The sequence below is a fragment of the Podarcis pityusensis genome (assembly GCF_964106645.2).
Source record: "Podarcis pityusensis genome assembly, chromosome: 18".
Taxonomy (NCBI): Eukaryota; Metazoa; Chordata; class Lepidosauria; order Squamata; family Lacertidae; genus Podarcis; species Podarcis pityusensis.
The window spans coordinates 853110-879167 of NC_138043.1; the positions used below are offsets into that span (position 1 = coordinate 853110).

General features: G+C 52.3%; 3 protein-coding genes across 4 annotated transcripts; 1 reads left to right on the plus strand and 2 right to left on the minus strand.

The window, feature by feature from the left end:
* Positions 1 to 3954: 3954 nt before the first annotated feature.
* LOC308467445 (tetraspanin-33-like) lies at positions 3955 to 14244 on the minus strand. Of its 2 annotated transcripts, XM_080989196.1 has the most exons (8): positions 13886 to 14244; positions 13548 to 13605; positions 12164 to 12288; positions 10881 to 10955; positions 8008 to 8103; positions 7624 to 7749; positions 5318 to 5479; positions 4147 to 4417 (listed from the first exon to the last, which is right to left on the minus strand). In XM_080989196.1, exons 1-8 carry the CDS (start codon positions 13940 to 13942, stop codon positions 4310 to 4312), a joined length of 807 nt encoding a protein of 268 aa, XP_080845322.1. In that variant the 5' UTR covers positions 13943 to 14244; the 3' UTR covers positions 4147 to 4309. The 2 variants fall into 2 exon arrangements, with proteins under 2 accessions (XP_080845321.1, XP_080845322.1); XM_080989195.1 differs by lacking the exons at positions 13548 to 13605; positions 13886 to 14244 and having other exon boundaries at positions 3955 to 4417; positions 12164 to 12525.
* On the plus strand, positions 13638 to 16775 carry LOC308467425 (uncharacterized protein). The gene is made up of 2 exons (XM_080989161.1): positions 13638 to 13894; positions 15476 to 16775. The coding sequence occupies exons 1-2, from the start codon at positions 13672 to 13674 to the stop codon at positions 16186 to 16188; spliced, it is 936 nt and encodes a 311-aa protein (XP_080845287.1). The 5' UTR covers positions 13638 to 13671; the 3' UTR covers positions 16189 to 16775.
* TMEM38A (transmembrane protein 38A) lies at positions 15692 to 26008 on the minus strand. The gene is made up of 6 exons (XM_080989177.1): positions 25797 to 26008; positions 21020 to 21176; positions 19711 to 19895; positions 18900 to 18987; positions 18505 to 18622; positions 15692 to 17469 (listed from the first exon to the last, which is right to left on the minus strand). Exons 1-6 carry the CDS (start codon positions 25918 to 25920, stop codon positions 17239 to 17241), a joined length of 903 nt encoding a protein of 300 aa, XP_080845303.1. The 5' UTR covers positions 25921 to 26008; the 3' UTR covers positions 15692 to 17238.
* Positions 26009 to 26058: the final 50 nt, after the last annotated feature.

Here is a 26058-nt window from a genome sequence, read left to right on the forward strand (position 1 = left end):
GAAGTCAGGGGTCTGAGGGTTGAGAAGCAAGGAGTCACGAAGTCAGGGGTCTGAGGGTCGAGAAGCAAGGAGTCACGAAGTCAGGGGTCTGAGGGTCGAGAAGCAAGGAGTCACGAAGTCAGGGGTCTGAGGGTCAAGAAGCAGGGAGTCACGAAGTCAGGGGTCTGAGGGTCAAGAAGCAGGGAGTCACGAAGTCAGGGGTCTGAGGGTTGAGAAGCAGGGAGTCACGAAGTCAGGGGTCTGAGGGTCAAGAAGCAGGGAGTCACGAAGTCAGGGGTCCGAGGGTCGAGAAGCAGGGAGTCACAAAGTCAGGGGTCCGAGGGTCAGGAAGCAGGGAGTCACGAAGTCAGGGGTCCGAGGGTCAAGAAGCAGGGAGTCACAAAGTCAGGGGTCCGAGGGTCAGGAAGCAAGGAGTCACGAAGTCAGGGGTCTGAGGGTCGAGAAGCAAGGAGTCACGAAGTCAGGGGTCTGAGGGTTGAGAAGCAGGGAGTCACGAAGTCAGGGGTCTGAGGGTTGAGAAGCAGGGAGTCACGAAGTCAGGGGTCTGAGGGTTGAGAAGCAGGGAGTCACGAAGTCAGGGGTCTCAGGGTCGAGAAGCAAGGAGTCACGAAGTCAGGGGTCCGAGGGTCGAGAAGCAAGGAGTCACGAAGTCAGGGGTCTGAGGGTTGAGAAGCAGGGAGTCACGAAGTCAGGGGTCCGAGGGTCAAGAAGCAGGGAGTCACGAAGTCAGGGGTCCGAGGGTCAAGAAGCAGGGAGTCACAAAGTCAGGGGTCCGAGGGTCAGGAAGCAAGGAGTCACGAAGTCAGGGGTCTGAGGGTTGAGAAGCAGGGAGTCACGAAGTCAGGGGTCTGAGGGTCGAGAAGCAAGGAGTCACGAAGTCAGGGGTCTGAGGGTTGAGAAGCAGGGAGTCACGAAGTCAGGGGTCTGAGGGTCGAGAAGCAGGGAGTCACGAAGTCAGGGGTCTGAGGGTTGAGAAGCAGGGAGTCACGAAGTCAGGGGTCTGAGGGTCGAGAAGCAAGGAGTCACGAAGTCAGGGGTCTGAGGGTTGAGAAGCAGGGAGTCACGAAGTCAGGGGTCTGAGGGTCGAGAAGCAGGGAGTCACGAAGTCAGGGGTCTGAGGGTTGAGAAGCAGGGAGTCACGAAGTCAGGGGTCCGAGGGTCAAGAAGCAGGGAGTCACGAAGTCAGGGGTCCGAGGGTCAAGAAGCAGGGAGTCACGAAGTCAGGGGTCTGAGGGTCAAGAAGCAGGGAGTCACGAAGTCAGGGGTCCGAGGGTCGAGAAGCAAGGAGTCACAAAGTCAGGGGTCTGAGGGTTGAGAAGCAGGGAGTCACGAAGTCAGGGGTCCGAGGGTCAAGAAGCAGGGAGTCACAAAGTCAGGGGTCCGAGGGTCAGGAAGCAAGGAGTCAGAAAGTCAGGGGTCCAAGGGTCGAGGAGCAAGGAGTCACGAAGTCAGGGGTCCGAGGGTCAGGAAGCAAGGAGTCAGAAAGTCAGGGGTCCAAGGGTCGGGAAGCAAGGAGTCACGAAGTCAGGGGTCCGAGGGTCGAGGAGCAAGGAGTCACAAAGTCAGGGGTCCAAGGGTCAAGAAGCAAGGAGTCACGAAGTCAGGGGTCTGAGGGTCGAGAAGCAAGGAGTCACGAAGTCAGGGGTCTGAGGGTCAAGAAGCAGGGAGTCACGAAGTCAGGGGTCCGAGGGTCGAGAAGCAAGGAGTCACAAAGTCAGGGGTCTGAGGGTTGAGAAGCAGGGAGTCACGAAGTCAGGGGTCCGAGGGTCAAGAAGCAGGGAGTCACGAAGTCAGGGGTCCGAGGGTCAAGAAGCAGGGAGTCACAAAGTCAGGGGTCCGAGGGTCAGGAAGCAAGGAGTCACGAAGTCAGGGGTCTGAGGGTTGAGAAGCAGGGAGTCACGAAGTCAGGGGTCTGAGGGTCGAGAAGCAAGGAGTCACGAAGTCAGGGGTCTGAGGGTTGAGAAGCAGGGAGTCACGAAGTCAGGGGTCTGAGGGTCGAGAAGCAGGGAGTCACGAAGTCAGGGGTCCGAGGGTCAAGAAGCAGGGAGTCACGAAGTCAGGGGTCTGAGGGTTGAGAAGCAGGGAGTCACGAAGTCAGGGGTCTGAGGGTCGAGAAGCAAGGAGTCACGAAGTCAGGGGTCTGAGGGTTGAGAAGCAGGGAGTCACGAAGTCAGGGGTCTGAGGGTTGAGAAGCAGGGAGTCACGAAGTCAGGGGTCCGAGGGTCAAGAAGCAGGGAGTCACGAAGTCAGGGTCTGAGGGTTGAGAAGCAGGGAGTCACGAAGTCAGGGGTCCGAGGGTCAGGAAGCAAGGAGTCACGAAGTCAGGGGTCTGAGGGTTGAGAAGCAGGGAGTCACGAAGTCAGGGGTCTGAGGGTCGAGAAGCAAGGAGTCACGAAGTCAGGGGTCTGAGGGTTGAGAAGCAGGGAGTCACGAAGTCAGGGGTCTGAGGGTTGAGAAGCAGGGAGTCACGAAGTCAGGGGTCCGAGGGTCGAGAAGCAGGGAGTCACGAAGTCAGGGGTCCGAGGGTCAAGAAGCAGGGAGTCACGAAGTCAGGGGTCTGAGGGTCAAGAAGCAGGGAGTCACGAAGTCAGGGGTCTGAGGGTTGAGAAGCAGGGAGTCACGAAGTCAGGGGTCCGAGGGTCAAGAAGCAGGGAGTCACGAAGTCAGGGGTCCGAGGGTCAAGAAGCAGGGAGTCACAAAGTCAGGGGTCCGAGGGTCAGGAAGCAAGGAGTCACGAAGTCAGGGGTCCGAGGGTCGAGAAGCAAGGAGTCACGAAGTCAGGGGTCTGAGGGTTGAGAAGCAGGGAGTCACGAAGTCAGGGGTCTGAGGGTTGAGAAGCAGGGAGTCACGAAGTCAGGGGTCCGAGGGTCGAGAAGCAGGGAGTCACGAAGTCAGGGGTCCGAGGGTCAAGAAGCAGGGAGTCACGAAGTCAGGGGTCTGAGGGTCAAGAAGCAGGGAGTCACGAAGTCAGGGGTCTGAGGGTTGAGAAGCAGGGAGTCACGAAGTCAGGGGTCCGAGGGTCGAGAAGCAAGGAGTCCACAAAGTCAGGGGTCTGAGGGTTGAGAAGCAGGGAGTCACGAAGTCAGGGGTACGAGGGTCAAGAAGCAGGGAGTCACGAAGTCAGGGGTCCGAGGGTCAAGAAGCAGGGAGTCACAAAGTCAGGGGTCCGAGGGTCAGGAAGCAAGGAGTCACGAAGTCAGGGGTCCGAGGGTCGAGAAGCAAGGAGTCACGAAGTCAGGGGTCTGAGGGTCGAGAAGCAAGGAGTCACGAAGTCAGGGGTCCGAGGGTCGAGGAGCAAGGAGTCACGAAGTCAGGGGTCCAAGGGTCGAGGAGCAAGGAGTCACGAAGTCAGGGGTCCGAGGGTCAGGAAGCAAGGAGTCAGAAAGTCAGGGGTCCAAGGGTCGAGGAGCAAGGAGTCACGAATCCGAGGGTTGAGAAGCAAGGAGTCACGAAGTCAGGGGTCCGAGGGTCCAGAAGCAAGGAGTCACGAATCCGAGGGTTGAGAAGCAAGGAGTCACGAAGTCAGGGGTCCAAGGGTCGAGAAGCAAGGAGTCACGAAGTCAGGGGTCTGAGGGTTGAGAAGCAGGGAGTCACGAAGTCAGGGGTCCGAGGGTCAGGAAGCAAGGAGTCAGAAAGTCAGGGGTCCAAGGGTCGGGAAGCAAGGAGTCACGAATCCGAGGGTTGAGAAGCAAGGAGTCACGAAGTCAGGGGTCCAAGGGTCGAGAAGCAAGGAGTCACGAAGTCAGGGGTCCGAGGGTCGAGGAGCAAGGAGTCACAAAGTCAGGGGTCCAAGGGTCAAGAAGCAAGGAGTCACGAAGTCAGGGGTCTGAGGGTCGAGAAGCAAGGAGTCACGAAGTCAGGGGTCCGAGGGTCGAGAAGCAAGGAGTCACGAAGTCAGGGGTCTGAGGGTCCAGAAGCAAGAAGCCAAACGCAGCAATGCAGGGAACATGTTGCTGTGGCAAAGAGCCGAAGGGAAATGCTGACCTTATATCCCTTCCCGGCTCTTGCCACCAGGTGCAGTGAGTTACCAAGCGGCCTCACCTGTGTGGCTGCGCCTTGCCTCTCCAGAACAAACTTAGGAAGGCCCCAATCCTGCGAAGCCCTACTGGTCACAGGGCCTGGCTCCTGCACACACTCCGGACACCCCGACTCTACAATTATTTGGCGATATCAGTTCGTGCAAAGCCTGCAGGGCGGTTAAAAGTGGCGCCAGGCCTGCCCCCCTTTTCCAATGCCCTGTTTTTGCTGCCCAAAAAAAGGGGTCCGCATTTTGGGGAGGGAGAAGCGGCAAAACAGTCTTGGGAGATTTTCACGTTGCTGGACAGCTTTTGCTCCTCCTCCTCCTGACGCTCTTCCGTTTCTCAATCATGAAGTCGATCTGGTAGATGAGCAGAACGGCGAGAGAGAAGACGACCGCCTGGAACGAGGAAAGGAGGACAGGAATGCTTGTGACTGCATTTAAGGACCTCAGGAGAGCCTTGCAGTGGCCGTCGCAGGTGGATCAGGCCCGTATAAGTCCAGCCCCCTGTCCTTGCAAAGGGAAGAAGCCCACAAGCGGGACCTGGGGGGAACAGCACCCCCCTCCTGCTCTTGTTCTCCACCGTTCTAAGGTAGACTGGCTCTACGCGTGGAGGCTCCACTTCGGAATCGTAAAAGGAGCCACATGGCGGCCACAGGATCAGACCAAAGGGGGCCCATATCAGCCCAGCCAACCGGTTGCCCACAAGGGGAAGCCCCCAAGCAGGATTTATGGGCTTATCCTTGCAGAAGCCATGCTGGTTCTTGTTCCAGCAGGACTTGTCCTTCTCTAGACGTGGTCATTTTGCCTTCAGCAACCTGGATAGGCCTGGAGTTTCCTGGATCCCTCTCCCCCCTTTTTTAACTGCCTTTGCGCCAGCCTCCTTCTTGCCTTTGAAATACAGACTCATCCTTGCAGAAGCCATGCTGGTTCTTGCGCCAGCAGGGCTTCTCCTTCTCTAGACTTCTGCCTTCAACAACCTGGATAGGCCTGTAGTTTCCTGGATCCCCCCTTTTTTAAACTGCCTTTGCGCCAGCCTCCTTCTTGCCTTTGAAATACAGACTTATCCTTGCAGAAGCCATGCTGGTTCTTGTTCCAGCAAGGCTTGTTCTTCTCTAGACTTGGCCATTCTGCCTTCAACAACCTGCAGAGGCCTGTAATTTCCTGGATCCCCCCTTTTTTAAATTGCCTCTTTCTTCTCCTTGAATGCTTTTGCTGGAAGGGAGGCGCTTAGGCCTGCAGCCCTGATTTTGGGAGGAGGGACAAGATTGGAGCCCCCCCAGCGGCCCCCTTGCTCACCTCCAGGACCAGCAGCCCAAAGGCCAGCCCGGCCACCAAGAAGAGGTTGCTGCGCCCCCAGCGGACCGTCTTCTCCAGACACCCCTCGGTGTGCACCAAAAATTCGGCCTTCCATGGCTTCAGCTTCTGCATCCCGTAGCCGCACATCGTGTTCAGAACGGCCTGTGAGGAGCGGGCGAGAGAATGGGGTGGCCCGTTAGGAAGGCCCCTTTGCAACAGCCCAAAGACGCCGCCTTCCGTTTGCCCTCCGGGATACTGTTGGCGGTTGGAGGTAGGCTGCCTTGGGACAAGGAGGCTCTACTCCCAATAAGACGATCTGGGGAACCCCAGAGCAGCCGAACCAAAGGGGTCCCGTCTCGTCCAGCAGCGGGCATGAAAGCCGACGGCCTCCAACTCTTTGCCGGTGTTCGGGGCAGGTTGCCCCCAAAGCTATGCCTTGGATATCCTTGCGGGCTTCCTAGAAGAAGCGTCTGGCTGGCCAATGTGGGGACAGGTTGCTGGACCAGGTGGGCTCCGGCTGCAGCAGATGTGCATGTAGGGAGTGCCTAGCTACATACAGGGGCAAGGCCTCCCCAAGCCTGCTGGGAGTAAGGGCTCCTGAAGCCAATTGAGAGCGAGGGCTTCCCAACTGTCCTAAAGAAACTAAACGTGGGGAAAATGGGGCACCTATAGAGATTTGCTATCTTTTGAAAAGGATGGTATGGTATTTTTTTCAAAAGATAGCAAATCTCTATAGGTGCCCCATTTTTTCCACGTTTAGTTTCTTTTGAAAAGGATGGTATGGTATTCAGATAATGGAGGCATACAATTTGGATAAGAAAATTGGCTTTCAGGTGGAAAAATCAAAATTAGAAACAGAACTGTTAGAACCCAAAACTAAGAATTTGTCAAGAATGTATAACTTGCTGCTGAAATGGAACACTCAGGATGAAACGGTGAAATCTGCTATGATTAAATGGGCACAAGATGTTGGACATAACATCATGTTCGCTGACTGGGAACAGTTATGGACCACAGGTATGAAGTTTACAGCATGTAATGCCTTAAGAGAGAATATTATGAAAATGATATACAGGTGGTACATAACCCCAGTTAAGCTTGCAAAAATTGCCTGATAATAAATGTTGGAAATGTAAAGAAACTGAAGGTACATTTTTTCACCTTTGGTGGACGTGTCCAAAGATTAAGGCTTTCTGGGAGATGATATATAATGAATTTAAAAAGGTATTTAAATATACCTTCTTGAAGAAACCAGAGGCCTTTCTCCTGGGCATAGTCGGCCAATCGGTGTTAAAAAAGGATAGAACTTTCTTTATGTATGCAACAACAGCAGCAAGAATACTCATCGCAAAGTATTGGAAGACACAAGAGCTTCCCACACTGGAGGAATGGCAGATGAAGGTGATGGACTATATGGAATTGGCAGAAATGACTGGCAGAATCCGTGACCAGGGAGAAGAGTCGGTGGAAGAAGATTGGAAGAAATTCAAAGATTATTTACAGAAATATTGCAAAATTAATGAATGTTAGAGTGATGTTGGATTGAAATTAAGTGGCTTCTAGCTGTACAGGCTTTAAAGTTATAAATATATCAAGATTAAGGATTAGGATTAAAAAGGTTAAAAGAATGGAAAATTGGTTTTTAATAGGTAAAAATTTAATGTTATATTATATTAAGATTAAGGATTGGGATTTAAAAGGAGGGAAAGGAATTGCTGGACTAACAAACTGAATTGGAATACAAAAGAGGGAGGTATGAGGAGGTCCGGGAAACAAGTAAATGTAAAAGTAGTGATGAAAAGAGGGAATTGTTTTTAACTGTTTTTTCTTTTTTCTTTTTGTATTTTGTATTTTGCATTGTGTATTCTTCTTTTTATTCTTGAATTTTTCTTTTTTGCTGATGTGATTCTTTCTTTGTGAAACTTTAATAAATATCATTTAAAAAAGAAAAAAGAAAAAAGGATGGTATGGTATTAAGTTTCTAAAAAATCAGCAAGGTTTCCTCCAAGCCAGCTGGGAGTAAGGACTCCCAAAGCCAATTATGAGTGAGGGCTTCCCAACTGTCCAAAAGAAATTAAATATGGAAAAAATGGGGCACCTATAGAGATTTGTTATCTTTTGAAAAGGATGGTCTTAAGTTAAAAAAAATCAGCAAGGCCTCCCCAAGCCCGCTGGGAGTAAGGGCTCCCGAAGCCAGTTATGAGTGAGGGCTTCCAATGCCAGTTAAGAGTAAGGGCTTCTAGTTAGGATTCTACCAGTCAGTGTCCGGTTCGGGTTGAGCATGGCCTGTCGGGCTGCCTCCTCACCTCTTTGCCTCGCACGCAGCAAGAGAACGGGACGGCGCAGCGCTCCAGGCTGGGGTTCGAATCCCGGCAGTCGAAGTAAACGTTCTGGGACCAGTCTTTGTAGGAGTGGACGCCGCAGCACTCGAACTGGGGGGAGAAAGAAACAGGAGCGAAGGGCGTTGAAGAACGGGAGGCTTTCCCCCTGGATTATTTAAAGGGTATAAGGAACGCTTGAGCGGGATTTGAACTCGGAGCAACAGGAGGACTCTCTTGTTCGGACGCTGGACGGCGAAGGGACCGGCCCAGTCCACCAGGGGGCAAAACAGCCGCCCTGCCCCGGGGCACCGGCAACCCACGCTATGTCCCTGCGGGAAAGGGAAACATAGGCGTCCCTCAACCTTTTACCTTCTTTTGGATGTAGTCGATGAGGTTCTGCAGGTCCAGGTTGTCGCGGTAACGGGCGATGGCTCGTCCCATCAGCAGCGTGGCTTTCTCCATCACCTGGGACACGGTGGAGGGAGGGAGGGGAGGGAGAGAGAGAGTACAGGAGCCGTGAGAAATCTCCCCTGCGCCCGTCAAGAGTGCATCTCCAGCCGGCAGCGAAAAGTTTGGAAAATACGGCAGATTTAATAAGCTTCCCCCCTTTGCAGCAAACCGAACGGACTTCCAGAACTGATTAAGTTACGGTTAAGAGTTTTGATCGCAGCAAAATGGAAGAGTAATGAAATCCCCTCTATACAAGATTGGATCCAAAAGCTGACAGAATATGCCGGATTAGATGGTTTATCTGAAAAAATAAAGAATAAATCAAAACAGGAATTTGTTTCTAAATGGGAGGTATTCAAAGAATATCTGAAAAATAAATATAGTAGTTTAAATTCTGTTGCAGCATTCGAGGAACTTCAGTGCTAGTTGCTAGGTAGATAGAAGAAATTGGATTTGTTGAGAATAAGTTTAATTATGAAAAAAATGTGTATTGGCAATACGTAATATGAATTTGAAATATGGAAGAGACGGGAAGTTGGGTCTTTAGTGTTAAGACCAATAGATGTTTTATTGTTTGCCAAGAAAATTATGTGTCTATGGTTATTTTTGTAATTTTTGTGTGTGTGTTTTTTTCTTGTTGTATGTATAAATAAATAAATAAATAAATAAATAATAAAAAAAAGGTTACAGTGGTACCTCGGATTACAGATGCTTCAGGTTATACACGCTTCAGGTTACAGACTCCGCTAACCCAGAAATATTACCTCGGGTTAAGAACTTTGCTTCAGGATGAGAACAGAAATCGCGTAGCGGCAGCAGGAGGCCCCATTAGCTAAAGTGATGCTTCAGATTAAGAACAGTTTCGGGTTAAGAGCGGACCTCCGGAACAAATTAAGTTCTTAACCCGAGGTACCACTGTACCGGATTTTTTCCAATGAATCTGGGGACACTTTTCAACTCCATTGGATTTTGTAGGGGGGCTGATTTGTAAAGTCAGGGACTGTCCCTGGGAAACGGGGACATCTGGTAAGCTTAATTTGAGAACCAAGGTACCACTGCACTGGTGAAATCAAATAAAAATCATTTTAAAAGAGAAAAAGAGTGAATCTGTATGCCCGAAAAGCCGCTCTAATTCTCACGGGGATTGGACCTGGGAGAGCTTTGGGGTACAAAGCGGGCGCCCCAACCACTGAGCTGTGCCCCCCCCTCGCCCCAAATGCCAAGCTACGCAGGTGCCGTTTTTGTTTTGTTCATTTTCCACCTCTCCATTTTGATTCTCTGGCCCCATATCCGCACAAACTCCTTATCCCAAAATACAGACGTGCTTTTACACTTGCAAGACTGGATGTTTTGCCGTCTGCGGTACTTGAGGGTCGATTCCAAAAGATCCTGCCTGAGAAACGTCTTTGCCCCTGTAGCACCGAAACAGCGGCACATGTCCTCCCGGCTTGCGCTCTCTACAAAGACCTGAGGAACGGGATCATCACTCCCCTCGTACTCACCATCCCAGGGCCCTCAGCCTCTGCCACAATCTCCTTCTATCAGATCACAATGAGCAGATAACAGCAAAGGTTGCTAGGATCATAGCAGGGACAATCAAGACCTACATTGGCTCCCAGGACGTTTCCAAGCACAATTCAAAGTGTTGGTGTTGACCTTGAAAGCCCTAAATGGCCCAGTAGACCTGAAGGAGCATCTCCACCCCGGACACCTGGGTCCATCTCCCGAGGGCCTTCTGGCGGTTGCCTCCCTGCGAGAAGCGATGTTACAGGGAACCAGGCAGAGGGCCTTCTCGGTAGTGGCGCCTTCCCTGTGGAACGCCCTCCCACCAGATGTCAAAGAGAACAACAACTACCAGACTTTTAGAAGACATCTGAAGGCAGCCCTGTTTAGGGAAGCTTTTAATGTTTGATGTATTACAGTATTTTAATATTTGTTTTGGAAGCCGCCCAGAGTGGCTGGGGAAGCCCAGCCAGATGGGCAGGGTATAAATAATAAATTATTATTATTATTATTATTATTATTATTATTATCAGAATCAGGGCCAATAACTTACGGCTGATTCAGGACTTTAAACTGTGATCTTATACAAATTTCCTTATCTGCGTATACTGTAATGTTTTACTGTTGCTGTGGCCACTGGCTAATGCGAATAAAGTTCTATATCTATCTATCATCTATCTATCATCTATCTATCATCTATCTATCTATTATCTATCTATCTATCTATCTATCTATCTATCTATCTATCTATCATCTATATCTATCTATCTATCTATCTATCTATCTATCTATCTATATCTATCACCTATCTATCATCTATCTATCTATCATCTATCTATCATCTATCAATCTATCTATCATCTATCATCTATCATCTATCATCTATCATCTATCATCTATCATCTATCATCTATCATCTATCATCTATCTATCTATCTATCTATCTATCTATCTATCATCTATCTATCTATCTATCTATCTATCTATCTATCTATATTTATCATCTATCTATCATCTATCTATATCTATCTATCTATCTATATCTATCATCTATCTATCTATCTATCTATCTATCTATCTAATCATCTATCTATCATCTATCTATCATCTATCTATCTATCATCTATCTATCATCTATCTATCTATCCATCTATCTATCTATCATCTATCATCTATCTATCTATCATCTATCTATCTATCTATCTATCTATCTATCTATCTATCATCTATCTATCTATCTATCTATCTATCTATCATCTATCTATCATCTATCGTCTTGTTTTGCTTACCATGCCAGAGAAGAGGAACCCCAGAACGGCAGCCACCACCTGAAGGACGAAGATGACCAGCAAGAGCCAGGCAAACTGGGGAGAGGTGAGCAGAGAATCAGGACCGTGGAGTTGCAACAGGACACCCGAGGGTCATCTAGTCCAACCCCTCTGAAACTTAGGAATCTCAGCAAAAGCATCCCGGACAGGTGGACATCCATCCAACCAACCTCTGCTTAAAAACCTCTACCGCTTCCCGAGCAAGGAGACGCTGCTGGAACATCTAGCTAAGATATGCCTAGGGCAGCTGTTCCAGCAGCAATATCGTAAAAGCCAATTTTTGCCAGGTCACAAATATAAGCTGCACTTTTCATGGTCGGAATTTGGGGGGGGGGGGGTTACGGAGAAATCTGAGGGCTCCCTTGGACCAAAAACAAGGACACCAGCCAGGAATACCAGAGCAAAAGAGCAGCCAGTTGGCTTGGTCTTTATTGAAGACCCTCGAGACAGGACTCCCACCTGCCACCAGGTGGAACAAGATGGAAGCCCCAACAAAAGAGAACCCAAACTTTTATTAGCTGATAATCCCCATGTTAAAGGTAAAGGGACCCCTGACCATTAGGTCCAGTCGCGGACGACTCTGGGGTTGCGGCGCTCATCTCGCTTCATTGGCCGAGGGAGCCGGCGTACAGCTTCCGGGTCATGTGGCCAGCAGGACTAAGCCGCTTCTGGCAAACCAGAGCAGCGCACGGAAACGCCGTTTACCTTCCTGCCAGAGCGGTACCTGTTTATCTACTTGCACTTTGACGTGCTTTCGAACTGCTAGGTTGGCAGGAGCAGGGACTGAGCAACGGGAGCTCACCCCGTCGCGCCGACCTTCCAATCGGCAAGTCCTAGGCTCTGTGGTTTAACCCACAGCGCCACCCACGTCCCAATCCCCATGTTACACCCCCCCAAACTACATCACTCATACATCACGGTTACATCGTGGAAGGGGAGGTCTGGTGGCAGTAATCTGAGCATCCTGGACCCTGCCCCATGGTTCCCCTTGTTTGCATTGGGCAAGACATCTGGAGATTCTGCCATGCAGGCTTTGAAGATGAGATTTATTCCGTGCCAAGCAGGAGCCCTGCCGCTGAGTTATGCCCACTCCCAAACGGGCACCCTGTGTCCCTGGCATTGGGTGGCTGGGCAACCCCTAAAATGCCCATGGGCACCCTCAAATCAAAAGACTGAGCAGGAGGCTTTGCCCATTGTTGAGGGGGTAATGGAGGGAGTGGCAGGGGTCCCTTTGCCGTACGTACCATCTTCAGAAGCAGGGTGACGTCACGCAAGGCCCCCAGGCAGCCGACGAAGGTGACGCTGAACACCAGGACGCCCACCGCCAGCAGGACGACGGAGGGGTCTGCCAGCAGGGAGTCCACAGCGCCTGGAGGGAGGCAGAGAGGAGAGGAGAGGGTGCCTACCCACCCAAGGGTGCCCACCCACCCACCTGCCAGGTGAGAGACCAGCCCAGAGGAAATGCCCACAGCCTTTCCCCACCTGTGGGTCCCCAGATGTTCTTGAACTACAACTCCCATCACCCCTAGCTAGCAAGGCCAGAGCTCAGGGATGATGGGAGTTGTGGTCTGACAACATTGGGGGACCCGCAGGTTGAGAACCGCTGAAAGAATCAGGCACAAAGGGAGAGTCAAGGCTCAGAGTCTCTCGGAGCCAAAGCACGGGGATTTCGAACTCGCTGCTCTGAACCACGGCTTTGAAATATTGGGCTCTGCTTTGGTTTTCTAGGCGCCAGACAGCAGTATTCCTCTTTTCACCCCGGCCTTTGGCTAATAATTCAACAATCTATGGTCTTTTAAACTGGAGAATGGATACTGTTTTCATTTTTTTATTGTATCTTTGCGTTTGGGAAGGTAAACCTCCCTCTGATCCTCAGATGAAGGGTGGAATAGAAATTTGATTGATTGATTGATTGATTGATTGATTGTAATAATAATAAGCTCATGGGGCTACAGCCTGGTGTGGATAACGCCAAGGTTGCAGATTCAGTTCCTGTAAGGGACAGTTATATGTTCATGCATTGCAGAAGGTCAGACCAGATCAGTGTTCTCCAAACTTGGGTTTCCAGCTTTTTCGAGGACTACAATTCCCATCACCCCTGCTAGCTAGGGATGATGGGAGTTGTAGTCCAAAAACAGCTGTAGCCCAAAAACCACTGTAAGCAATCGAGGAAAGGCACTCCACACACGCTCAGGAGCTATGCAATATTCATCTCACATGCAGTTTTTTCCCTTTAGGGGCCAGCAGGGCTGCCTAGGCTTTACCTCTAAACTGCCCTCCCCAATCTAGTGTTCCTAGACCCCCGAACCCGCCTTCGAGTGAAGCCCATTGCCCCACTGAAGATGGAACACAAAGGGAATATTGCGGAGTTTTAAAAATCTGGTGCAATTTAAAAAAACCGGGGGAGAATAATTGGAGACGAACAATCTGGTTTCTTACGGGGCAGACAGATCCAAAATAATACAAGGATGGTCATAGATGCTATAGAATGTTTAGAATTGAGACCAGGCAAAAAGGCAGCCCTAATGTTGGCAGACGTCAAGAAGGCGTTTGACAATGTATCCTGGAGATTGACTTTTCTGTGGGCCACGAAACCCCAGTGCCAAGCAGGGTGCCCCCTCCACTCACCCCCTTCCTTGGAAAGCCTGGCGTAGATCCCGACGGCTACCATCAGCCCACCGGCCACCTGGAGAGGGCAGAAGAACAAGCCGTTCATCGCATCCTGTTTTTGCAAAAAGGGTGCCGCACACTTATGCCCTGTGGCTTACTGTGGGCAGGGCAGGTCGGGACTGTGCCAGGGGAGAGGAGCCGGCCCCGAACTCCCCGTGGGCCCAAGGGAGGCCTTGGCAAAGGCAGCCCAACCTCTGAGAGTTGGAGAAAGCAGCCTCTGGGTGAACTCCTAAGCCCTCGGAGGCCCGCTGCCAACACAGGAGCCGGCGCCAGGCGTGCCAAGGCTCTCGACTCACCCAGAAGAGGTAGCAGGAGGCAAACAAGGTGTACTTGATGACTTGGTTGGTGCGCATGGTTCATGCCCGGCCCTCTGAGCCGGGGGCCACCCTCGGGCAAGGCCTGGTGGCATGCGGGGCAGCGGTGGGCAGAGATCTCCAGCCCCCCGGCTGGGTTTGCATGCCAGGGGAGGAAGCGGGCGGGCGTGGAATGCATAGAGCAGGAAGGGAGAGGCGAGACAGTGCGCTGCCTGCAAAGGGCATGTCAGAGGCAAGTGCCAACTCGATCCCTTGCCTAGCGCAAAACAGCAAAGACCTGGTGAAGAGAGCACAGCAGAGGTTATATTTTCTGAGAATCCTCCGGGAAAACAATCTCTCAAAGGACCTCTTGATGGCATTTTACCATTGCACAGCGGAGAGTGTATTAACTTACGGTCTGTGTGTGTGGTTTGGGAGCTGCACGGTCAGGGGAAAAACAACGCTGTCCAGGGTTGTAAAGACTGCAGAGAGAATAATTGGGTGCACTCTTCCCACCTTGGATCAAATCTATGCTTCCAGGCGCCATAAGAAAGCGGCAGCGATAGCACAGGATAGTGCGCACCCCGGAATTGATCTCTTTCAGCTTCTGCCTTCAGGAAGAAGGTCCAGGGTTATAAAGACTAGGACTAGCCGCCTGAGAAACAGTTTCTATCCAAATGCAATTTTGGTTTTAAAGGCAGTGTAAGGTAGTCTCTGGAATGTGGGTGGCACTGTGGGTTAAACCACAGAGCCTAGGACTTGCCGATCAGAAGGTCGGTGGTTCAAATCCCCGCAATGACAGGGTGAGCTCCCGTTGCTCGGTCCCTGCTCCTGCCAACCTAGCAGTTCAAAAGCATGTCAAAATGCAAGTAGATAAATAGGTACCACTCCGGTGGGAAGGTAAACGGTGTTTCCGTGCGCTGCTCTGGTTCACCAGAAGCGGCTTGGTCCTGCTGGCCACATGACCCGGAAGCTGTACGCCGGCTCCCTTGGCCAGTAAAGCGAGATGAGTGCCGCAACCCCAGAGTTGGCCACAACTGGACCTAATGGTCAGGGGTCCCTTTACCTTTTAAGGTAGTCTCTATGGGAGTATATTGTATTTAAAAATGGGTTATCAGAGTTTTTAGGGGGTTAACTAGGTTGGGGTAGCTGGGATAGCAGGCTTGTTGGGTTTTGAATGTCTGATGTAGATTTTTCAATTTCTTTGTTCTGTATGGGACAATGACATTAAAGATTCTTGTATCGTATGGCATTCAAAGGCCCTGGGCATCTCCAAGAGAGGAGGGCGGAGACTCCATCCGACCCTCAAAAGCCTCTCTGCACACCAACATAAAACATACAGCAACTGGGAAGTCGGGAAGCCTTTGCGAGTCTGGATTTGTGCAGGGATTCAGCCGGTCGAAGGCGTTCCCAGGATCGGGGCCGCCGCCATCACAGGCCGGCAGCTTCATGGAGAGCTGAGGGCCGGGAGGGGACCAAAGTTGGGCAAGTGGCCCCCAAGCAGAGGTAGCACCCCATAAGTGGTGTTATTATTTATCGTTTGTAAGATTTAATAATAATAATAACATTTTCTTTATATCCCGCCCTCCCCAGCCAACGCCGGGCTCAGATTTGTCTCGAAGTGCACTGGAAATGCGATCGACTCAACCGAAAACCCACCCACTTCAGACGTAACGGCGGAGGAACATTTGATGCCCGTCAGAAGATGCCCCACTGGGGGGGGTGTCTTGCCCCCTCCCCAAATTGCAAACAGCAGAGCCCCCCAAACAGGAAAGAAACACACAACACACCAGACGGAGAATCGGAGAATCGCTTCTCAAAGGCCCTTTATTCCCAGGTCGGCTGTGTGCCCCACGCCTCAAATCTTGCACGGTGCCCACCGGGCATTTATCGGGAAAAAGGCACTTTCTTGTGGGGAGACCGGGGGTGCCTCCTTTTCACGCCATGGTGGGGGCCGAGGAAGGGGTCGGGGTCTCCGCCCCCCAGGTCTTCCGTTTGGGGCGAGGGCAGCCAGTTCTCTCGCCAGTTCTGAACCCACACCACCCAAGCCCAGGAAAACCCGGCTGGCGTCTTCCTGGGACCCAGCTGGCCCTCAGCCCGGCTCTCTTAAGCCCAAGGATGCAGGAAGGAGAGAAAAAGCACTCTGCGTGCGCTCAGAGGACCCTCTGCGAAGCACATGCCAGGCCCGGGGTTTTCCGCAGAAGTTCACCGGCGGGTTAGAGCGTGGTGCTGGTAACGCCAAGGTTGTGGGTTCAAGCCCCGCACGGGACAGCGGCGTATTCCTACGTTGCAGCGGCTTGGACTAGATGACCGTCGGGGTCCCTTGCCACTCTGCAACTCTATGAAATCTGCTCCGCTGAGCACCCAGCGGGTGAGGCTGCCGAAGAGCACAGGGCCTTCTCAGTGGTGGCGCCCGCCCTGCATCCCATCAGATGTCAAGGAAATAAACAACTGTCTGACTTTTAGAAGACGTCTGAAGGGAAGTTTTATAATGTCTGGTGTTTTATTCTGTTTTTCAACTGTTGGGAGTGGCTGGGGAAACCCAGCTGGATGGGCACGGTAAAAATACATTATTATTATTATTTATTATTTATACCCCACCCGTCTGGCTGGGCTTCCCCAGCCACTCTGGGCGGCTTCCAACAAAACATTGAAATACCGTAATGCATCAAACATTAAAAGCTTCCCTAAACTTTTATTTTATTTGGGGAATAACCATTCCCTAATAATAATAATAATAATAATAATAATAATAATTCCTACTGGCGGCAAGGAGGGGCAACTGAGAGAGGTGGAAAGGGCAGCTCTGAAATTCCCCGAGCAGCAAAAAATGGGTCAATAAATAGATAATTTAGGTGGGGTTCGGGGCTCGGGGCCCCAGGGCTCTGCACGCTCCCCACTGCTGCAATTGCAGCTGGCTCTGGGGAGGGCACACACACACAAACACACAAACACACACGGGCACAGCAATGGCACAAGAGTAGAACGGTGGAAGCGCTTTGCCCAGCGATTCTCGCAGGAACCAGTCAGGAGGGGGCTGGAGACGAGTCACTGCCCCGTGTAATAATGGTGGGGGTCCGGCTGGATTCCAGGGCCCCCCAAGTGCAGCCGAATCCCAGGCCGCTCTCTGTGCCAGGACAGCGGCTCTTCCATGGGGTCAAGAAGGGGGAAGCGCGAGGGTGGGCTGGCCGTTGCAAAAAGGGGTCCTTGTTTTTTCGCGAGGTGGGGGTCCTGGAGCAGCTTCTGGGTCCTGAGGAGCCCCCTCCCCAAAATGGGCGAGAAAAGGTCACACCGGGAGTCAGCCGTGGGGTTGGACAGGGTCCCCCGCCCCCCAGTCTTCTTCCTCCTGGGGGGTCTCATTCAGCCTTCTTGGCCTTCCTCTTCCTCGTCCCCTCGTTCAGCTCCTCCCGCGACTTGGCCGGCAGCTGGGGGGGCTGCGGAGGGGGCATTTCGTGGCCCCCTCCGCCGTGGTGGTGGTGGTGGTCGTCGTGGTGGCCGGAGGGGACGGAGCCGAAAAGGATGGGGCAGGCGACCCCTTCGAAGGGGGCAAAGGGAGAGCCGTGGGAGTGGGTCGCCGTCATGAAGACCTGGGGGGGGGGGAGTCGCCGTTAGCGGTTCCACACCATTCGCATCCCCTCCAACGTTTCTCCCCTGAAAATAGGGACGTCCCATTCCATCCCCTCCAACGTTTCTCCCCTGAAAATAGGGACGTCCTATTCCATCCCCTCCAACGTTTCTCACGTGAAAATAGGGACGTCCCATTCCGTCCCCTCCAACGTTTCTCCCCTGAAAATAGGGACGTCCCATTCCATCCCCTCCAACGTTTCTCCCCTGAAAATAGGGACGTCCCATTCCATCCCCGCCAACGTTTCTCCCCTGAAAATAGGGATGTCCCATTCCATCCCCTCCAACGTTTCTCACGTGAAAATAGGGACGTCCTATTCCATCCCCTCCAACGTTTCTCCCCTGAAAATAGGGACGTCCTATTCCATCCCCGCCAACGTTTCTCCCCTGAAAATAGGGACATCCTATTCCATCCCCTCCAACGTTTCTCCCCTGAAAATAGGGACGTCCTATTCCATCCCCTCCAACGTTTCTCCCCTGAAAAGAGGGACGTCCTATTCCATCCCCTCCAACATTTCTCCCCTGAAAATAGGGGCGTCCTATTCCATCCCCTCCAACGTTTCTCCCCTGAAAAGAGGGACGTCCTATTCCATCCCCTCCAACGTTTCTCCCCTGAAAATATTGATGTCCTAAGGAAAAGCAGGATGTTCTGGGATCAATTTAGAAACCGGGGCGGCTTCTGTAGATGTGGGGCTGTCCCTGGAAAATAGGGGCCCTTGGAGGATCTCCCCTCCCTTCTCTGGGGGTCCAGGGGACAATGCAACCCACACTCTTCACCCCCCAAGCTCAGCTGTAGGTGGGGGTCTAACGGTCCCTTTATCCCTGCAAGGTCTGTTTTTTACCAAGATGGCGAAACAAATAACGTCTGTATTACCTCCAAGATTCGCCAAATACAGCCCCGCTTTTGCTAAACCCGGGTGCCAACCTTTCTATCCAGTGGAAAGATTTAATTCTTTTCCTCTTGGCCCCCCTGCCCTGCCCCACGGCCGGAGGCTCACCTTGCAGACGATCATGAAGAGGGTGAAGAAAAATATCAGGGTGGCTTTGGAGACAGGAAGCCAGTGAGCTTGTTGTAGTGTGAAAAGCACCGCCCCGTACAAGCTGGCTTTGGAAGGGCTGCAAAGGCAACAGAAATTGAATTCATTTTATTTTTTTAATACAGTTTCAAAAGCCTTTCCCCCCCCACCCCGCCGAGGGCCGCATTGCTTTCCAGGGGCCGCACAGTGGTGGTGGGCAGGGCCAGAGGCAAAGGAGGGCGGTGCTACAAAGACTTTGGAACTCCCCGCCTCTTGATGGTCTCCCTCCCTGTGCTTTGTTTTGTACAAAAGTGCCTGCATCGAGGTCTTTGCTCTGTCCCTGCCATCCCAGGCAGGCAGCAGAGAGCTTTACTCACAAGGTCATGTGCAAGAGCTCATTTGTTTCCGGTTTCCAGATGCCTCGCAGGAGTTGCTCAAAGTTGGACATGAGAGCGACTCCAGATCCTGAGGAAGGAAGGAAGGAAGGAAGGAAGGAAGTAAAAAAGGAGGGAGAGAGGGAGGGAGGAAAGAAGGAAGACAGAAAAGATGGGGTGAGAGAGAGAAGGAAGGAAGGAAGGAAGGAAGGAAGGAAGGAAGGAAGGAAGGAAGGGAGGAAAGATGGGGTGAGAGAGAGAGAGGAGGAAGGAAGGAAGGAAGGAAGGAAGGAAGGAAGGAAGGAAGGAAAGAAAGAAAGAAAGAAAGAAAGAAAGAAAGAAAGAAAGATGGAAGGGAGGAAAGAAAGAAAAAAGGAAGGGAGGAAGGAAAGAAGGGAGAGAGAGACACTTATTGTTTCATTAAAAGTTTTGAAGCTAGAGGGTGGATAACTCTCTGCCAGGGATGCTTTCCTTGTGCTCCTCAGGAGTCCCTCCCAACTCTGCAATTTACTTGTCCAAAGTCCCAAGCCCACCTTTCGGCGGTTTCGCGGAGGGAAAGTGGACTCTCTGCAGGCCGGACATCCGGCAAGGCTGCCTCTCCCCACCCCTCATAAGGGAGCTGTTTGCAGAGGGGAACCGGACTCCAGAGTTTCCGACCCTGCCTGGAGACACCGTAGGTGGCACCTATAGCATTCTGCATGCCAAGCCGGTGTTCCAGCCGTGAAGCTACAACCTGCCCCTAAGATCAAAGTTTCCAGACCTCATGATCTGATTTAAGAAGGAATTCGCGCAGGGCGGGGCAGTGGCGTCCCACCTTTGACGAACCCGACGATGACCATGATGAGCCAGCCGTTGTGGTACTGGTGGTGAGCGTGGTGGACTCCGGCCGCGATCTTGCGGACCCTGACCACCTCCTTCATCGCCACGAAGACCAGCTTGACCGGCAGGAAGCTGACGCACTTGTAGAAGATGTTCAGAGGGCAGTAGAAAGTCAAGTACCTGGGAGAAGGAAGAGCGGGAGGTGAAGCCGGCGGGACTCCCTGCCACAAGGCGAGGGGGTGAGGTCAAAGGAGGTCAGGCCAAAGCCCCTGGACCAGTTTCTACACCTGAGCCTCCTTCGACCGTTCCTCATCAGGCTTGGTTTCCGCACTCTTTATCATCTAAGTCGCCCTCCTCTGCCCACCTTCCAGCTTGTCCACATCCTCCTTCAACTGTGCTGCCCAGAACCTCCCAGCAAGGCAGGACAGAATGGGCATAGCTGTCAAGTTACAGATTTGAAAATAAGGGACCAGCAGCCTCGGAAATAAGGGATCAGCAGCCAAAATAAGGGATTTTCAGAGCACAGGTATGTTCAACTTCTGAGCCCCTCTGAGCCAAAGGCAGAAAGCCCAGCCAGCAGCCAAACGAAGCCTCAAGCGGTGGTTCCCACAGCGCAGCAACCCGGCAAAGGGGATGCAGCAAGGAAAACCACCGTCACCTCTCTGCTGGGAAGCGCTGAGCAAAGGCGAGTCCCCAGGCAAGGCGGCCGATTTGATCGGCACAAGGCATGCAAGTTCCACCCCCCCAGTCGTTCTTAGACTCCTTATTGGGTGAGCAACGCAGCCGAGCAACACAGCTGGAGCCTCCCTCCTCCCTGGCCGGCAGGGAGGGAGAGAGAGGAGCTGCTTCCTTTGAAACCCGGGAAATTGAAGGGACATCATCAATAAGGGACAGCAGCGGGACACGGCGCTGGGATAAGGGACTTTCCCGCCAAATAAGGGACAGTTGACAGCTATGCAGAATGGGGCACAAAATTGTTAGGGGTGCCAAATTTCAATTTTCAGTGCCGCTTCAAGAAAGCTGCGCGCTTCTGTCTGCAGAAAGCGGCTTGCGAACCAGGAAGTGACCTCTCTCCCGACAATGGAGCCACTCTTTATTTTCTTATCTCTCTGGCCATGATGTCCCGGACACAGGCAACCCCACGCTATGCCACTGCCCCCTCCACACCCTTTGTGCTCATGCAAGAGGGATTGTCTGCTTGGGGATACAGAACCGCAGGACTGTGCAGCTGGAAGGGACCCCGGGGGGTCATCTAGCCCAACCCCCCGCAATGAGGGGGAGGGGAGGCAGAGACGTGGCCTCACCAGACGGCCGTGGCCAGGAGGACGCTGGCGTTGTTGCTGAAGTAGTCGACGGGGGCTTCTCCCAGGAGCAGGTCGGCCAAGATGTAGCTGCCAAAACAGTAGAGCATGGCGCAGACCCAGGAAGCGAAGGGACTCTGGCGGGACAGTTCCACGGCACCTGCGGCGGGGGGGGGGGAGAGAAGCACGGCCCTTTAAACACCTTCCCTTCTCTGGGCATCTTCCGCAGCTAGGAGCTATCAACCCCGAGGAGTAGTGGCGAGAGACGTTTATTTTCCTCCTCCTCTCCTAACGCTAGGAGCCTTGGGCATCGGATGAAGCTGAGCGTCGGACGATCGGGGACAGAGTTCACCTGGGGAACTCCTTGCCACAGGAGGCGGCTACGGCCCTCCAGACTTGGGTGGCTATACCACCAAGAATAAATAAGGTTGAATTCTGGACGTAAAGGATTACAGTGGCGCCTGGGTTTCTGAACGTCTCCATTGACGGACGTTTCGGTTTTCGAACGCCGTAAATACTTCGGTTTTTGAACGCGCCTCGGAAGTCGGACATGCCACGTGGCTTCTGCTGGGTGCAATCGATCTGTGCCTTTGCAACTAATTTTTTTGTTGGCTATCTGCGCCTCGGTTTTGGAACGTTTCAGAACACCGGGACGCATTACGTTCGAGAACCGAGGTACTGCCGTATCATAAAAGATGTGGGAGGAAAGGATTAATAATAGGACCCACAATGGGGAGGATAGAAGCCTGGGAGATTCCTTGGAATCTTGTTTTTATGATCTATATGTGATAGATTTCTGTAAAATTTTAATTTGAAAAACTAAATAGATTGTGTGTGTGTTTGTGTGTGTGTGTGTGTGTGTGTGTATCTATCTATCTATCCATCCTCTATCTATCTATCTATCTATCTATCTAATCTATCATCTATCCCTTATCACATGCATAGGCAAACTCCGGCCCTCCAGATGTTTGGGACTACAATTCCCATCATCCCCTGACCGCTGGTCCTGTTAGCTAGGGATGATGGGAATTGTAGTCCCAAACATCTGGAGGGCTGGAGTTCGCCTATGCCTGCCTTATCACCTCTCTGTTCTGCGCAACACCTCTCGGCTCTGTCTCTAGTTTGAGGCAAAAAAGAGATTTTTTGGTTACTCCTGTGGGCCATTTATTGTGGGTTCGAATCCATGAACCATGGCAGCACTTTGCACCCCTGAGCAGCTGCAAGGGAAGGAAGAGGCCCCCTCTCTCTGTGAACCGGATACCCCATCCGCTGTCTAAAAATAAAGCAGGCAGGGGCCTGTGCCTCTGCTCTCCTCCACAGACACCAGACCCCAAAAGCCGGAACTATCCTCTTCCCGCTTTGCAGAGACGATCCCAGGTCCCCCATTTTACAGGGTGGGGAGGCAAATGCAGGCCTAGATGAGGAGGAGGAGGAGGAGGAGGAGGAGGAGGTTTGAACTCAGATACTGTTATGAGAAAAAGGGACGCGGGTGGCGCTGTGGGTTAAACCACAGAGCATCAGAAGGTCGGTGGTTCGAATCCCTGCAATGACGGGGTGAGCTCCTGTTGCTCGGTCCCTGCTCCTGCCAACCTAGCAGTTTGAAAGCACGTCAAAGTGCAAGTAGATAAATAGGTACCGCTCTGGCGGGAAGGTGAACGGCGTTTCCGTGCGCTGCTCTGGTTCGCCAGAAGCGGCTTAGTCCTTCTGGCCACATGACCCGGAAGCTGTACGCTGGCTCCCTCGGCCAATAAAGCGAGATGAGCGCCGCAACCCCAGAGTCGTCCACAACTGGACCTAATGGTCAGGGGTCCCTTTACCTTTACCTTTCCTGTTATGAGAATTCTAAGGTCTAATATATAAAATAAATGGTCATAAACGTACAAGGCAAACACATACATATGTATATCAACCATGTGTCTGAAATAGTACAGGAGAGCAATCCTGAGGCCATTTGGACTCTCCCAAATTGACCTCAAATATTTATCTGCAAGAAGGAAGGAAATGGGGAAAGCTTTCCAATGGTCTTTGGACTGTAAGGGCTCACACCTCCCTTTGCAAATACAGTCTGGCAAGTATCTGTTTAGCTGAGCACACTCTCAATATGCGTAAGAGATTCAGGAACTGAGTATTGAATGGCCAGGCTACCCAGAAAAGGCAATTGATAAGGCATGATTGATCAGGTCTCCTGGCAGACAGGAGAGAAGCAACACACTCCCATTTCTGCTGGGGACCACCTCTTTCTGTGATGTATGCGTGATGTTTTGGGGGTGGTCTTGAGCTACAGGGGAGGCATTTTCAAAAGTCTATAAAGGGGCTTGTGCACCATTGTTCTGGGTTCCTCCTCCCTCCTACGTGTGGGGAGTGAAGACCCTGTTGCAACAGTTCAATAATGACCAGGCTTACTAGCCGCTTTGCTTCTCAATATTCTCTGCTTGGCCTCTGTTATTTTCTCCTACCGATAGAGAACCTACTTAAGGACTCTACATGGGCTCTTGGATACCCCATAAGGGAAAGAGAGCAGTATTTTTCTTCTAGCAGTATACGTTTGCTCGAGCAGAGTGGGCCGCATTCTGCCCCAAACCCAGGACCCTCCTGCCTCTCCAAAAACCCCCTGTTCGTTTGAGGCCGCAAGAAGCAAGCCGTCCACGGTTTCTGGGGGGAAATGCTCCGCTGGTGAGGGTAGTACCCTAGAGAATCCCATCCTTACTGCCCCCCCCGCCAGCCTTGCTGAGTCCTCAGCGCCCAAGCTAAGCAGCTGCAGAGCCTGCTTCTAATTTGGGAAAGGAATGAGGACCCAGGGAAGGGAAGCAGGCGAGAAACTGGATATCCCACAACGGCCAAGAGGCAAGGGCTTATTTTGCCGCTGACATCGGCGGCCCTCGCAAAGCCGTCCCTGACCAGAACCGATTCTGTGCTGTTATAAGGGGGGACGGAACTGCTCCTTTCCCCTGATTATTGCTGTCACTTTATGGATCAATGGTCTCGTTAAGGAGTAAAATCCATGGTAAATTGCTGTTTTAGGGGTTGCTTTTAAAAGTCTGGAACAGATTACCGTATTTTTCGCTCTATAAGACGCACCAGACCACAAGACGCACCTAGTTTTTGGAGGAGGAAAACAAGAAAAAAAATATTCTGAATCTCAGAAGCCAGAACAACAAAAGGGATCGCTGCGCAGCGAAAGCAGCAATCCCTCTTGCTGTTCTGGCTTCTGGGATAGCTGCGCAGCCTGCATTCGCTCCATAAGACGCACACACATTTCCCCTTACTTTTTAGGAGGGAAAAAGTGAGTCTTATGGAGCAAAAAATACGGTAATTCGTTTTGTATTCCTTTCTATGGGAAAGAAGCGCGCCTTGGTTTTGGAACGCTTTGGTTTTGGAACAGAATTTCCAGAAGGGATAAAGTCTGAGAACCAAGGGACCACAGTGGTACCTCAGGTTACAGACGCTTCAGGTTACAGACTCCGCTAACCCAGAAATAGTACCTCGGGTTAAGAACTTTGCTTCAGGATGAGAACAGAAATCGTGCTCTGGCGGCGCGGCAGCAGTGGGAGGCCCCATTAGCTAAAGTGGTGCTTCAGGTTAAGAACAGTTTCAGGTTAAGAACGGACCTCCGGAACGAATTAAGTACTTAACCCGAGGTACCACTGTATTCCCTTGTGAGCTGAGGATGTTGGGAGTATCTCTGAAACAAACAGGCCTCCTTCCTGATCCTGACCCCATGGCCTGAGTCTCACTCTGTTGCCCAGGCTGGTCCGAAGTGGGTCGTGTTTCCTCCGCGAGAGGAGCTGGGTGTTAGCTGGGGATCGCCTCTCCCGCTCCGTCCCTGGGGCATGCCTACACACTGCTGCCGACTCACACCCAGGCCCCCTCTGGACACCTGGCCTGCCCTTTCAAGGAGAAAACGCCCCAACTGCCTCCATCCATCACACCCGAGGTCTCAGCCGGGAGGGTCTCAGGTTTCCCCAGGCCAAGGTTGTCTCTGGCTCCTTGGCGCTGCTGACTGCGTTTCTGTGGGACATTCCCACCCCACACGTCTTTATTTAGAAAGTGCCGTGCTTGGGGAGGATAAACCCAGCACACCATCGCCACCCTAAATACACACAAACAACCCCAATACAGCAGCCCCTCCCCCATGACTGAAATACAGGCTAGACCCTTGGGGTCCCGTTGTATGGGTCTTTCCCCCCCCCAACTTGGGAACACATACAGGAATCAGCACAAAGCCAGAGGGAGGTGGGCGATTCAGTCTCCAAAAAAAATCCATGGCAGGGCAGTAGGTACTTACTCCAGATAAATTACCCTGGGGTAACAGCGCTTGGGTGGGGGGGGGCGAGTCTCCCTCCCCTCTTTTCCCCCCAGCCCCTGGGATTTATGTTAGCGGGTGCGGACCCTCAGTTAGTTAAGTATTTATATCGATTATTTATTTATTTATTGGGGAGCTGTCCCCGCCACCGCTACACCCATGCCCCCCTCCTCTTCCTTAAGCCCCCTTAATCCAGCGCAGCTCTGGAGGTTTGGGGGGGGGGAAGGCTTGGCAGCAGGGTAACTTTAAAGCCGCTGTGGGGCGCGGGGATTTGGCACGGGGAAAGATGGTTACAGATCCTTAATAAATCCTTATTAAATCACGCACCCCCCCCGAAAGAAAAAAAAGGATGAATGGGGATGTTCTGAGCCTATGGTCGGTGCGGGGGTGGCGGCGGCACGGGGAGGGTGGCCTAACCCCGTGGGAGGAAAGGGGGTCGCGGAAGGGGGCGCGCAATGGAGGAAGCGGTCTCCTTGCCTTTCTCATATTTGAGGTAGAGGATGGAGACGACGAAGTAGCCCAGGTCGAAGACCGGGAAGACGGGCAGGCGAGCGAAGGCGGCGGCCAGGTCGCCCACGTCCAGGGCCCCCACCAGGTCCATGGCGGCGGCGGCGGCGGCAGGTGCAAGCGGGGGAAGCAGGCGCGGAGAGGCCGGGAGCGCACGGGAGCGCACGGAGCGCACGGAAGAGGAGGAGGAGGAGGGGGGGGACGCAGCGCCGGGGGGAGGGGAGGGGGAGGG

Excerpts from the sequence above, each read along its gene's own strand:
- LOC308467445 (XM_080989195.1), bottom strand. The coding sequence starts at position 12,439 with ATGGGAGTTGTAGTTCAAGAACATCTGGGGACCCACAGGTGGGGAAAG. Across the intron at positions 10,956-12,163 it reads TCACCCTGCTTCTGAAGATG|TTTGCCTGGCTCTTGCTGGT; the intron begins GTACGTACGGCA and ends ACCTCTCCCCAG. Across the intron at positions 8,104-10,880 it reads GGTTCCTCTTCTCTGGCATG|GTGATGGAGAAAGCCACGCT; the intron begins GTAAGCAAAACA and ends ACCGTGTCCCAG.
- LOC308467425 (XM_080989161.1), top strand. The coding sequence starts at position 13,672 with ATGCCCTGTGGCTTACTGTGGGCAGGGCAGGTCGGGACTGTGCCAGGG. Across the intron at positions 13,895-15,475 it reads TCTCGACTCACCCAGAAGAG|CCAACGCCGGGCTCAGATTT; the intron begins GTAGCAGGAGGC and ends CGCCCTCCCCAG.
- TMEM38A (XM_080989177.1), bottom strand. The coding sequence starts at position 25,920 with ATGGACCTGGTGGGGGCCCTGGACGTGGGCGACCTGGCCGCCGCCTTC. Across the intron at positions 21,177-25,796 it reads CTACCTCAAATATGAGAAAG|GTGCCGTGGAACTGTCCCGC; the intron begins GCAAGGAGACCG and ends CCCCCGCCGCAG. Across the intron at positions 18,623-18,899 it reads GAGCTCTTGCACATGACCTT|CCCTTCCAAAGCCAGCTTGT; the intron begins GTGAGTAAAGCT and ends TTGCCTTTGCAG.